Here is a 13,389-nt window from a genome sequence, read left to right on the forward strand (position 1 = left end):
AAGCGCTCTTATCTGGGTATTACAGGTCATGAAGTGACACGAGCAAAGGTTGTGAGCAAGACGGAGATGTCAAGATGAGGTTATCTGTGTAGGCAGTCTCTGAAACGGGGCAACAGCACGGCCTGTATTGGGATCATCAGCCAGAAACACACCAGAGAGGCACACGCATAGGGAGTATTAGGCTTTTAATGCCATCCAGGTTCTGTTTCCTCTCTTCCCCCACACTCTTTCCTCTGGGGTAAATTCATACAGAGAAAATCCTTTGCAGTGCTGCCGGCTCTGTTCATGATGCATACACGAGGCTGCTTGTGACCGAAATACCCAGTTCTGCGGTGACTCTGCTAATAAAACGGACCCCTGGGGAACCCACCATCCTGAGGTACCAGCCAGGCTACACAGACCTGAGCTGGGGAGAGGAGGCTGGTGCTCAGAGCAGACCCTAGATGCTTTACTAAGGCAGCAGCTGACTCACCATGCTGCCTGAGGCAGGGAATAAGCAGAAACAAGCCCAGGGGACAGACAAGAGCCGTCTGCAGCCCTCGCCACTGCCACGGAGAGGTGGGGTTCACCTCACACCTGAGAGAGAAGGGAGCCAAAAAAGGAGCTGCTCCCTGGCACTCTGCAGCCCATTTTTATTCAAAAAGGTGGGTGTCATTTCAACTTGTCCCCAAATCCTGGCTTTGATGTGACAACTAGTGCACAGAGGTACAAAAGAAAGGAGGCAGATCTATAAAATGCTTCTTGCCTGAGCCAGGGTTTAGTTAGACTCCTATAATTAACGACTGCGGCTCTCCTAAGAAAGATCCCAGCTGCTTTGCTCTGCAGCCTGCACTATCAATTTTTCTCTCACGCAACCGACACGCACCAAAACTCATTCCTGTGAGGGAGGGAATGAGCACGTATAAATCAAACGCATCTGGAAAACATGAGCAGGAGGGGAGGAGGTAAAGGGAGAACATACTCCAAAGCAAGCGACAAAAATCAGCATCCCTGTGAGGATGCAGTCAGCTTCCCCTGGGCCACAAGAACCTTGTAGGGTCAAGTGCAGTGAGCCCTTCGTATCTGAGCAGTAGGTGAGGAGCTTGGGAAGTGAGCGAGACCTCTCTGTGCCCTGCATAGCACACTTGTTTTATCTTAAGATAAACAACTCTCAATAAGCTGTCCTTCTGCTGAACTATTTTGTGTTTGGACCAGTCCCAGGGGGCCCAGGGCCCTCTGCTTTCCCCCAGCCTTTGGGAAGCCCTCACAACCTGATAGTTCTAATGCCCTGCAGAATTATCACATCCAGCACAGGTGACAATCAACCCACAATGCCTATGATATTGTAGAAGAGGACATCCTCAAGCAGCAGAAGTCTGTTCTTCAACTTCTTACAACAGGAGCCTTGATTTGTTTGGAAGTGTAGCCCATGCTTCTAAGCATGAAACGCATTGACTGAGGCTTTCTGTGTACCTTTGCTTTTCAGATTCGCTGCTTTTCTCCAGGCTAGCAGAGTCCAGTCCTTGAAAGGCAGCTAATTTTCCAGTCCTTTGGTAAGTATGGTTTTCACCTCTGAAACTTTGGCACTTTCTGCTTAATGAGGGTCCTTCCCTGTAGGCTGTTCGTTGCCATCGAACGTTCAGCCAGTGCAAAGCAGAGTGGGTCAGTGGCTTCGTTGGTCTGCCACCCCCTCGGCCGTATCTCAGGGGGACGGCCATCCAGCAGGCACAGTCACAGCAATGGACACGCACTCTTTTCAGCCCCTGCATCCCCTCAGCCTGGCTGCCCACTTCATGGTTCCTCCATTCTGTTCACTTTTCTCTACATGACCTACATCCCATGCCTCCATCAATTCTTGTCTTCTCAGTGGCTCGCAGGTCTCACCAGGTTCTTTTGTTTCTTACAATACCTGAACAGCTGTAAGTGTCCCCCCACCTTCTGACAGGCGCAGCCATCCACAAACATGTGCTTCTGTGGTGGAGCAGGGAAGGATCGGCACATACCTTCTATTGTCTTCCATCCCCCAGCATCTCTCTGGGCTATTCCCCCTTCTCCCATATCAGCACACTGAGCCTTCACCCTCTCACAGTGCTGGAGTTTCATTTGATCTGCAGACATAATTTTCCCCTGCGTAATCCAGCTCTGCCCTGTGAATTGGCTCTTCACTGATATATTTTTGCTTAGCTCGAAAAGGATTAAGTAGCTCCTTTCACCACAGCAGTCCTATTTCTGGCCTGTGCCTGTTATCTGGGAACATAGGACAGCAGCAGCAGAAGGAAGCATTTCATTAAGAGGGTGAGGGATCTGCCCACTTCTTCCCTGCTCCCCACTAAGCTCTTGCAGGCACTGGTAGATAAAGTTCTGCTAACAATAGCATCGCCCCGTTATTTTTGCCTTTGTCACCAAAGGCAGCAACTGAATTCTCTTTTCCAAACACTATTAGCTCTTCCCTGAAAAGTTTCTATATCTAATGAGAAACTTCAAATTGGAAGTTTGTTGCGAGGGTGTGTGGGTAGGCAGGGAGGCAAGGGGAAGCCTGCCACGCAGCCATGCCTCAGCCACCCTTGCTAAGACACAGCACACGATGCCAGCAAGGAGAATTGACCACGCGAACTAAGGAGAGGCTCAACAAGGAGCTGTGTCACTCCCTCATCAGCACCTGCTCAGCTGCTATGGACATGAGGGGAAGAGGCTAAAGCCACTCTAGCTGTGCAGCCACAGTGGCAGAGCTGTGGCCGAGCCCAGCGGCAACCCTCCTCGTGCTTCTATGCCCATGGAACAAGCCTGCCAGCCCATTCTCAGTGTTTTCCAAGAATAGCTCCTAATCATGCCCAAGCAGTGTGTCCAGGCAGTAATTCTTCCAGGTCAGCAATGTATGGCACTCACTGGTCTTTGTTGTCCCCTTGATTTGTTCTCCCACAAACCCAGGATGACTGTGACAGCTCTTCATCATGAGCAATCAGCACTGTGGTAGACTGCAGCAAGGAAAAGAGTTGTGATTGAGCAACACCTGCCCCACCCGGCTGACTTGTTCTGAAGACCACATCTGCCTCCACGCTAACTTCTAAGCAGACAGAGTTTTATTGTCCTCTGCTTCACCACCTCTGAAAGGCTAAGTAAGGCAGATGGGGAAAGAGAGGTCTACCACCTCGCATCCATGGATGACTCTATTGCATCAGGCTAGAGCAGTGCAAGACCCAAGCTTTTTCCCTCAGTAACCAAGATTAGACCATGAATAAGAGGAATTAGCTAAAGGTCAAGCCAGCTAGAACAAGAATAATGAATACAGGCTTAAGGAACAGCTGTGTGCAATTGCTCAAAGTACAGCAGATTCTGTCCTTTATTTGACTCGGTGGCTGGGGGAGGCAGGGATGATGGCAGTGGGCATGAACACTTCTGGCTGGGGGGGGGGCTGCAAGACCCATCATAGAGCAAACACCTGGTTTCTCTGACCTGCATCCCCTGAGCTGCACATTAAATGGATAAGCATCGCCTTTGATCCCTAACTCTGTGATGCGCACGACCTCCTGGAGCAGTCCATGCTGCCCCCCTCGCAAGAAGCTCCTGAGATTAATGTGACTTGCCCTGTAGCCTCCTGGCCCAGCAGACAAAGGATTCTCCTCAGAGTCTTAGACCTCCCAATTAACCCTTGGCCCTTCAGACCAAAAGGAGCTGGGACACGTTGACCTTTGGAACCTGTTAGAAAGTTCAATTAACTTCAAGGGCCTTTTCTGGGAGTGTTAGTTGAGGAAACAAAGAGCTGAGAGAAGTGCTGGAACATTGTCATCAGATTGTTCTGAACATCTCTATTTTTAGAAGGGTGAAGGAAAGAAAGAGCTGAAGTCAACACCTTGGAGCCCCAGTGCATGGGATGGTAGCAGTAGTCACAGGTCTCTCTCAGCCCTGAACCTGAGCTAGAGGAGGAAAAGCGGTGGCGGTGATGGTAGCACCTTTCTTTTCCTTCTTTTTAAATTTTATGTTTTCAAGAGATGAAGTTCCATTTTCACCACCCCACCCCCATGGTCAGAAAATGAGACCCACAGATAGAGCTGAAGATAATGGCAGGTTGCCATGGAAATGTGCATTTAGTCTCACTGTTTCCATGGCAACTGAAAGACATACCATTCTGTTCCTATGAAGGATGCCAAAGGTAAATGAGCACTGATTAAAACAGGGGCACAAACTTGGGCTCTAATCAACCACAAAGACTAGGGCCATAAACTCTTATTGCTCAAGCAGGAAATATTAAGAGCCATACAACTGCTGGGAAGCCAAGAGGCAGAAAGCACCGTGCACAAACTGTGCCCCACAGGGCAAGGAACTACAGTCTTGGAGTAATGGCCCATCCTGCTGTTGCGAACAGTTTTGTTTCTGTCTACAGCTGGACGCCAAACCCACCCCAAGTTCATGAACTACTGAGCTGTTTCCTGGGCAAATATCTGCCAGTTGCAGCCTGGAAGCCATGCTGAGCAAATATATTCCTCAGAACCCAGCAAGATCCAAATTGCACCACTAATCCTATACCTAGCCTCTAACAGTGTTCGGTTCATGGATTCAGCCTCTCTCTCAAAAAAAAAAAGAGAAATAAAAACACTACCCAAAAGAAAGACCTTAGAGTTTGGTACAATGCAGATGGCTGCAGTTAGTTTTCACCAATGCTCTGTCTCCTTGAATTTGGTTTCTTTATACAGGCTGGCTGATAGTTGTATCAAACACACCATTCGGTGAGGTTACCCCTTTCTCGGCTGCCAGTTTCTCCAGCAGGTATGGCCCAGAGGAGCTGGGTGAGCACTTCAGCTCGTGCACATGAAAATAGGCAAAGAGAACGAAGCATCAAAATGGTACACGTCCTATCACACCCTCTGCTAACAAACCCCGCTGCTGTGTTTGCTAGTGGAGAGAGCATGCGGTTCAGACCTCAAGCACGTGCTATAGCAGTTCATCCTGGAAATGCAGCATGCTTGCTCTGAATTCAATAAAATCCTCTGGCCAGGTCCAGCTAAGGGTATGCATAGTGGGGATTATAATACTCTGTTTTTCAGAGTATTTTCAAGACATTTGCAAGGCTGAAGAGAGTCTTGATGAAAAAGCAGTTGCCTTCACAGCGTGGGACACACACAAGATAAGCCTTCTTTCATGCACTTCTGCCTTACTGTCATTGCCTCCTCCATCGTTCCGCAATTCCTCTCCCAGGTGCTGGATTCAGTCAGGAAATTATACTGCTGTGTGGGGGCAGCAGGTGTCCCAATGGGTGTCATCTGGGGGGTACTGGCTCCTCACTCCTAGCTGTCTTCCTGACCCAGCTCTGTACAGACATAGAATTTCGCAAAGGAGAGGACTGAGCTGAGTAATATTTTGCAGATGAAAATTTTGGGGTGAGAGGGGCCAGTCATTCCCCTTACATCCACCCCAGGCTGGCCCTCGGTCTTACAGGAGCCATTCACCCTCAAATGCTCTAACACCACACAGGAGCCCACCAAGGTAAGCATGGTATTCCCATGCATATCCCTAAACAACGAGAAAAGGGCATGACAAAAATCTGCTCCTTATCTACCACTGCCTGGCTTGAAGCTTGGAAGAGAGACCGACAGTTAATAGGTGATGGTAGATACTAATTTGAAGAACAGAGACAAGAGTCACAGACTGAGGACATGCTGGTCGTCTACTAACAAGTCTCTGCAGAGCTCCAACAAGCCCTCACCAAAGTGAGGATTTCAATTCCATCCTCTTCTACCCGCTTGTCAGTGACACTGATGATTGTGCCCTTTTCCCTTGAAGTTTCATCTTAATGTAGGTTTCCATAAATATCCTTCTTGATCATTCATTCCCTGTCAGGTGGGTGAATAGAGAGAATCCTCCTTCTTTATGTGGGAGCAGAAAAAGATTTTCCACTGCAGTTTCTCATTTGCAATGAAGCAAAGGCGGCACCCTCCAGCTCCACACTCCTGCTTTTTCTCAGTGGCTCAGTACCAGGGTTCCCATCCATCCCCACGCCGTAGGCATCTCACGGACATGCTTTGGCAGTCCCTCACAGCCCAGGCAGAACCAAATCCCCTGTCCAGCCCTCTGCACTCTTTTCCTGGCAGCACCGCTGGTCTTTCCCCACAGCCTACTGTGTGGTGCCATCTTTTCTTCCTAAGGCTATTCAATGTACAAACCTTGACGGGTTGGCTTTTCTCTTCCACACGTGCCGGGATGTAGCCTTTTCCTGCCTACACAGCCAGAACTCATCAAGGTCACCTTCAAGCCCCTGCTAATCTCCCTCCTTTGCTGACTTTGTAGACATGGACAAGTTTTCCATTTCTCCTGTACTGACAGGCTCTTTTAAAGAGTCCAGAGGAGTCTGGAGATGTCACACAGCTCTTTGCACCCATAACCTAGTGGGAGCTGGAAAACGAGTAGCTTTGAACAGGAAGCAGGAGTAGGAGACCAATAGCAGTGTGTTGTACAGCTGGAACGTCTCCAGCTCCTAGCAGTTTCTCTGATCTACAGACCATGCTGCCACAATACCAGATGAACTCAGCTCCAGCCTGCCTTCGAAACAGAGAGCTGCAAAGAAACTTTTACTCTTGCCTAGGTCTTGCATGGAGCAGATCCAACCTCAGCCAGACAGAAGTCGAAACTGCCGCACATGACCAACGCAGCGACTCCCGAGGCTTAAGGGGTCCACCTAGTGCAGTTCGAGCTGTACTGCCAGAACGGCAAGCAGAGCAAGCCACGCATGCAAGCCTCTTCCCCTGCGAGTCCAGCAACACCACCCGTGGCACTGGTGAGTACCCAAAGCCTCATGTGCTGCACAGTCCCTGGGAGGGAGGAGGCAAACTCAACTTAGTGGCACTTCACATGACAGTGCTTGCTTTCCACCAGTGCAGAGAGCGAGGGCAGGTGGAAGCTGGAGAGGTTCAACAGACACCTTACATTTGGTAAGAACAGTAATCCAAAGGGAAGGCTGCATACTCACGGGGCTGAAGGCAGGCTTTAGGGAAAAAGGCCTTAGTAGCAGCTGGTTTGCTACTTCCCCAGCACTGCTGCTGCACTTCTGTTTCCCATAAAAGATCCCAAAAGAGACTTGGCCAAGGTCATACTGCGTGAAATGGATCAAGAACAGAGCTCTACTTCCTGGTTTTCAAAGTAATTCCTCCTGCCAGTTTTTATTGTCATTGTCCCAACTGAAAGAAACCGAGTTTACCTCATGCCTTCTACCTACACAAGCTTTTAAGTCTTCCATTTTTCAAAGGCAGTTCTGGCTGAAATCACATTCAAGATCAGGGAGCATAAGGGTAGGTCCAAAACATCCTGCAGGGGTTTAGAAAAGTCTTTAATCACATTCTTTTACTCCCTTTTACAAAACAGGACCATGCTACATCCAGCTCCCTCTCACAGCAACATAACTAGGTAGAACTTGTTGACTGCAGGGAATGGAAAGGGCTAAACCATAAGAACTGCTGCTCCAAATCCTGTCCATATTTCCCATATGACAAAGAGCAGATCACATGTAACAGTTGTGGATGAAACTGAAACTTGTGGACTATCAGCTCTCTGAGCACCAGAAATCAATACGCAAATCAGTGCTGTACATATGCACTGCCAAGTAGTTTAGAAATGCATTTGGGAAACTTAACAACAAAAAATGTCTGCAGCACAGAGTCTTAAAAAGCTCATGGTTTGCTACAGGCAGTTTCCTTGAGACCAAAATCATGCAGTGCTCCCATACTCACATGAAAGACTTGAGTCTTACACAATTTGGTTATGATCAGATAAACACAAGAGAGAGAACAAAAAATAGCTTCCCCATCTCTCCTTTCACCCAGAAGCAGATGAATCACTTAGATTTAAAAGACATCTAGTGGCAGATAAAAAAAAAAAAAAACAAAAACCAAACACACAGAAAACAACTAATCAAAAGGATGTTATTCTGGAAACTTCTAGATTTCCCATTCTATTGGAGTTTCATAAATAAAGAAGATATTTCATTCCTTCATCAAACCAGGCACATGTTGGACAGAGATTAAATGCTGAAACAAGTACTGGAAAAGATCCTCCGACAACTAGGAAAAAAGGACTTGAGGAACCTTAACTAATACTCCAGATCCTCCTCTGCCCACGTAACCTTAACTTCTCTTCCTGCTAGCAAGAGAAGGCATCAGACACACTATGAAACCCAAGCGTTTGTATGACCCAAAATTGCAAGTCAGATTTAGGAACTGCCTTAAATAGCACTGGCAGGTGGGAGGCTGTATATTTTTCATATATATATATATATATATATATATAAAAAATATTAATTCTTCCTACCTCAATTTTTCAGCTTCATTTACTCTGGATAAGTAAAAACTTTCATCCCCAGGTCTGACAGCAAAGCCACTGTCAGTTCCGGGGACCAAGAGAAGCCTCCTGGGTAAGAGAACAGTAAAACATCTGGAAAATCCCACTGTGAGCTGGGAAGCAGAGCCAGCGAGACTAAGAGGTGTATGGGAGAGAGACTCTGAGGCCCATTCAGCTGGAAGACAGAGATAAGCAACACTAGCCTGAGAGAACCCAGATTCTACCCACATGGGAATACATGAGCAATACCAATCAACCTCAAAGACTGTTTTTTAACAAGAATTTTCAATAAACACACACACATATATATACAGCCATCTCTTGCAGAGACAAGCAGTTAAGTGGTTCCACACTCGAGAAACGATAGGCAAGTCAGCACCACCTGGCTGGTAGTTCGTAAGGCATCGAAGATGCTTCCGTGTGCGTGCTCACAGCTACTTCATGTTTCCAAAGGAAAGGTCAACAAATCTTCGAGATAGGCTCAGTGCAAACAAACACAGAGCTGGAGTTATGTGTAACAGCTGTGTTACAGGGTAAGGGAGATGAGAGGGAGCAGCTGGGAAAAGAACAAGCAAAAACTCTCTGAAGACCACAAGGAAGTGTCTGTAGACAGCGTCCATCCACGGAAAGTCCGATCATAATTTGACAGAGAAGGAAGTCCCACATGAGCAACCCTTCTCTGCCTGGGGGTTGCTCACCACCTGGAAAGAGCTGCGGATGAGCTCCTGGCTGAAGTCCACCGTGGAACCTTTCACGAAGGCCAGGCTGTCCACATCCACGACCACACGGGCACCACCTTGTTCAAACACCCTGCAGAAAAGCAGCACGTTTAACCACCGACCGTACCGCAGACCCGAAAGAGAAGCACAATCTGAGCGCTTTCCTTATCTCACAGGCTTCCTCCCTTCAATTCAAGATACTATCACGTCGCATACACCCTTCTCGTTACTTTTGCAAAGAAAAGTCACACCCGACCCCCACCACACTCCACCCCCACCACACCTCTCTGTCCTTGCCTGTCATCAGGATTGATAACTGTGTCCAAAGAAAACTTGTATTGGAATCCGGAGCAGCCGCCTCCTTCCACCTGCAGCCTAAGAAACTCTGAGCCTTCCGTGATCTCCAGCAGCCTCTGCGAAGAGGAAAAGCAAGATTATTGCAAGACCGGCTGAACAAACACTCAAAGCGCCCTCTGCGCGCCCGGGGCAGCCCAAGGTCCCCCCGGGGTCCCTACCCTCACGCAGCTCTCGCTGAGGAAGACCCGTCCCTCGCCGGGGTCGCTCTCGGCCGGGCCGGGCGGGTTGGACGCTGCTCTCTGCGGCGGGCGGGCGGCTGGGCAGGCGAGGCCCGGAGCTCGGCGCGGCGGGGCCGGACACCAACTGCCTCGGGGAGAAAAGGGGGAACCTCAGCGCGGCCCCGCGCTCGCCGCCCCCTCCCTCCACGGCCCCCACCCTCCGCCGCAGCGCTCACGGACGCTCAGCGTCCCGCGACGGGCCCAGGGGACGGAGCGGTACCTCGCCCGGCCGCCCAGCGCCAGCCGCCAGCACCGCCACAGCAGCCCCGGCGCCGCCATGCTGCCTCCCCTGCCCATTGGCTGCAGCATGACGCCCTCCTATTGGCTGTCTGCACCACGCCACGCCCATTGGCTGCAGTATGACGCCTTTCTATTGGCTGTCTTCGCCACGCCCCGCCCATTGGCTGCAGCATGACGCCCTACTATTGGCTGTTTTAGCTACGCCCCGCCCATTGGCTGCCCGCTCCAAGGCCACGCCCCCTGCCCCACCCGCTCACCAACGACCGCCCTTGAGCTGCGGGTACGCTCCGCTCTTTGGTGCCATTCCGCCTCCGGGGGCGGCAGCGTTGGGGTTGCGGGGCGCGGGCGCGGTAGACTCAGCGCAGCCGCCGGGGCTTTGCACGAAGCCGCTGTTTGTCCTCGGGCGTGTTCGTGGCAGCGCTCGCGGAGCGAAATGAACAGCAATAAACCAATAAAGTGAAGTGAATAAGGCAGCGCTCCCGTACGGGGTGTTTGTCCCGGCGTCAGCTGTGAGCACTGCCGGTCCCGAGCAGTGCCTGGAGGCCCCGAGAGGGCCGGGGTGCGGGCGCAGGGGAGCAGGGCTGCGCAGAAGGGCTGTAGGGGCTTTCCCCGATTCTGAGTGTTTTGCTCTGCTCTCCTTTATGGGGCTCAGCTCAGAAATCCCCACGGAGGCTGGTTGGCCTTTGACGGGGCACTCAGCCTCCCGCTCTCCCGCACTGTCCCGCTCACAGAATCACCAGGTTGGAAAGGACCTCTTGGATTATCGAGTCCAACCATTCCCATCTGCCACTAAACCATCTCCCTGAGCATCTCATCCACTCGTCTGTTAAACCCCTCCAGGGATGGGGACTCCCCTCCTCCCTGGGCAGCCTCTGACAGGGCCCCATGACCCTTTCTGTGAAAATTTTTTCCCAATATCCAGCCTGACCCTCCCCTGGTGCAGCTTGAGGCCATTCCCGTCGCCTGTCACTGGGGAGAAGAGCCCAGCTCCCTCCTCTCTACAACTACAACCTCCTTGCAGGAGCAATGTCTCCTCTGGCTCCCCACTTCCCTCCTGCCTGAGCAGCTCCTGCAGCAGTTTCCCTGCCCTCCTTCACACTCCCAAACCCTCTCTGCTCCTATCTACTCCCTCCTGGGGGCTTAATGCCTCTGCGTTACCTCTTCACAGTCAAAATGGTAAGCAAGCAAGGAACTCAGGCTAAGTAAAACATGACAAGTCTTTTGTTCAAGGTGCTTTTCCTCTTGGAAAACTTTTATTTAGAGAGTTTCTATGGGTGCATCTCTTACTCGGCTGAGTCCTGAGCCTGCCTGGCAGCCCTAAACTAAGCAGCTCTGCCTAATGTCTCTTAATCCTAATCATCTGCCATGTGACAGCAGCCCGGCCAGTTGCTCATAAAGCATGCCCGAGGTGAGAAGAGCCTTAGTCTCTTTCTTCCTCATGTGCTTCTGGGGGACGAATCCTGTTCCTCGCCTCTGGCCAGTTCCGTGGAGAGTCACACAGTAGGGTGGTGGAGAAAAACCAGTCATCCCAGCAGGGAGGGGGTGACTTGCTGTCAGGTGACCTCGGGACCCAAGGATGGTTTTCCTTCTCAGCACTCCAAGCAAGATGATGCTTCTGCAACCATGCACTTTTGCTTATTTGTCCTACTCTGAGCATGTAAATAAAGACTGGTTTGAGCAGTTTACTTTTCCTTGTCCTTGGGTTAACTCTAACAATGTTAAGATAAAGGCAGGAAAGTATCACAGGCAAGGTCCGGGGGAGGCTCGCACTAACACGCATACCTGCAATGGTTGATGAATCCTCAATCAGGCATATTAAAACACTTAATGTTTTTTAATTAAAAAAACATATTGAGGTGTTTCTCTAGATAGTATCACTGTGGTATCCCAAAAGCAGGTGACTTTGGAGGAGCGAATCAAGGACTCGGAAAAAAATCCAGGGAATATGCCTGTTTTCCATATCACACCGGCTTTCCTGCTGTCTCCTGCAGGGTGTATTAGACTGATTCCACTGCACTTCCCCATGTTGAGACTGCATTCACTGTGAATACGCTTTGGGGAATGGATATAGCCCCCCAAATCCAGACACTCGTACTTTCTAATTACCTTTGGTTTTACCACTGTTAGGTGTCACAAATGTGACAAGTACCTTCAAGGCACTTCAGAATGTTGGCCAGATGGTTACTGCAGACTGAAAGAATGAGAAAGAGGCCAACTAGCCTCACTCAGAGTTCATTTAATCTAATTAATAATCCCCTACGCTGAGGAGTGACTCAGGTGCTGGTTTTGAACTGCTAGGAGAGGTGGGTGTAATTAAGGAAAACGGCTGCTTCTTTGCACCTCTTTCTTGTCATGGCCTGGTTTTAACTTCTATCAGCTATGTGGTATGGTGTTTTTTCTCTCACCCAGAGTTACTATCTAGGTTTTCTTCCTTCCCAGGCTGTAATCTTATTGGTCATCTTCTTCCTGATAGGTTGATTTAATCTGTTTTTGGTTGTGGTCGTGTATTGTTTTCCCCTTCTTATTCTGGTCTGTGGTATGTGTGTCTGCGGAGTTCCTTTAGCTGTCTTTAAGCACATGGTATTGAAGAGATTTGTCTGAGAGTCAAATTCCCCAGACAGTTTGCTCTATTCTCCCCTGCAGTGTGTATGCTTAAATCATCTTGTATCTGCTTTGATGGAAAAACTGAGCTTGTTTGAGTGATTCAGAAGACAATAAAACTTCTGGCATGGCATTGAATGCAAGAGTACCGTGTAGTGCATTTTGAATGCTGATTATCTGTAGCAAAAAGAGCATGTTCTGGCTGACAACAGTAAAATTTATTAGTCTGTATGGGGATTTTCTTGAGAATCTGACTCCTGCTTTCACTGCTGCTGTAGCGCCTGTTTAGTGAGCTGAACTGTTACATGGGTTTGCATTAATTTGGTAGAGTTAGGTAATAAAGTAGAACTGTAGACTTTTTCCCCATGTCATTGAGTTGGTTGGATTACAGAAGTGAAGAACTTGAGTATCAGTCTTGCTGTCTGTTCGCTTTCCGAGCCTCTCAGCACAAGCTCCATGCGATGTAGGTAATCTGGGAGAAGCCCTAGTCCACCAAATAATGAGGCCAGCCTAGAGCTGAATTGAGTCTTTTGGAGATACTTTGGTGAAATGCTGGGCTCCAAGGTGACCTGAGGCTCATGTCTTGTGTCAGATGTTGAAAGAGGCATGTGCCTAAAAACAAGGTCTGTCAGGCTTATGATGGCTGTGCTACCTTGGGGAGTTTAAGCTTTAGGAGTGTTATTGCAAAACTAGCATGATGATAAGGTGTGATACCAGCTAAAAGCCTTGGGCAGAAGGTTTCTGTGGCTTTCTTGTGTAAAGGCCTTGGCTGTAGTTTTACAAACTTAACCTTACTATACAGTTCTGGAGCGAACAGACATGTTAATTCTGATCATAGATTGAACAACTTGCAATTCAAAGCCATGAATTCAAATGTGCAGACATGTATGTAGTCTGCATAAAAGCATCTATTGAAGCAAAGGTATCTGGAGAGATATTTCACAGGCAGG

General features: G+C 49.3%; 1 protein-coding gene and 1 long non-coding RNA gene across 4 annotated transcripts; one reads left to right on the forward strand and one right to left on the reverse strand.

Moving 5' to 3' along the window:
- Positions 1-425: 425 nt before the first annotated feature.
- Positions 426-8,367, forward strand: LOC128852397 (uncharacterized). Its single transcript, XR_008450225.1, has 3 exons — positions 426-1,532; positions 6,557-6,748; positions 8,288-8,367. It is a non-coding gene; the product is annotated as an uncharacterized LOC128852397 (long non-coding RNA).
- ISCA2 (iron-sulfur cluster assembly 2) lies at positions 8,249-10,026 on the reverse strand. 3 transcript variants are annotated; one of them, XM_054068991.1, is made up of 4 exons: positions 9,819-10,026; positions 9,539-9,687; positions 9,321-9,436; positions 8,249-9,114 (listed from the first exon to the last, which is right to left on the reverse strand). In XM_054068991.1, exons 1-4 carry the CDS (start codon positions 10,009-10,011, stop codon positions 8,940-8,942), a joined length of 633 nt encoding a protein of 210 aa, XP_053924966.1. In that variant the 5' UTR covers positions 10,012-10,026; the 3' UTR covers positions 8,249-8,939. The 3 variants fall into 3 exon arrangements, with proteins under 3 accessions (XP_053924966.1, XP_053924968.1, XP_053924967.1); XM_054068993.1 differs by having other exon boundaries at positions 9,539-9,683; positions 9,819-9,937; XM_054068992.1 differs by having other exon boundaries at positions 8,982-9,114; positions 9,307-9,436.
- Between the last annotated feature and the right edge of the window lie 3,363 nt (positions 10,027-13,389).

The sequence above is a fragment of the Cuculus canorus genome, chromosome 5, assembly GCF_017976375.1.
Source record: "Cuculus canorus isolate bCucCan1 chromosome 5, bCucCan1.pri, whole genome shotgun sequence".
Lineage (NCBI taxonomy): Eukaryota > Metazoa > Chordata > Aves > Cuculiformes > Cuculidae > Cuculus > Cuculus canorus.

Excerpts from the sequence above, each read along its gene's own strand:
- ISCA2 (XM_054068991.1), bottom strand. The coding sequence starts at position 10,011 with ATGCTGCAGCCAATGGGCGGGGCGTGGCGAAGACAGCCAATAGAAAGG. Across the intron at positions 9,688-9,818 it reads GCGCTGGGCGGCCGGGCGAG|GCAGTTGGTGTCCGGCCCCG; the intron begins GTACCGCTCCGT and ends TTTCTCCCCGAG. Across the intron at positions 9,115-9,320 it reads GTTATCAATCCTGATGACAG|GGTGTTTGAACAAGGTGGTG; the intron begins GCAAGGACAGAG and ends GCTTTTCTGCAG.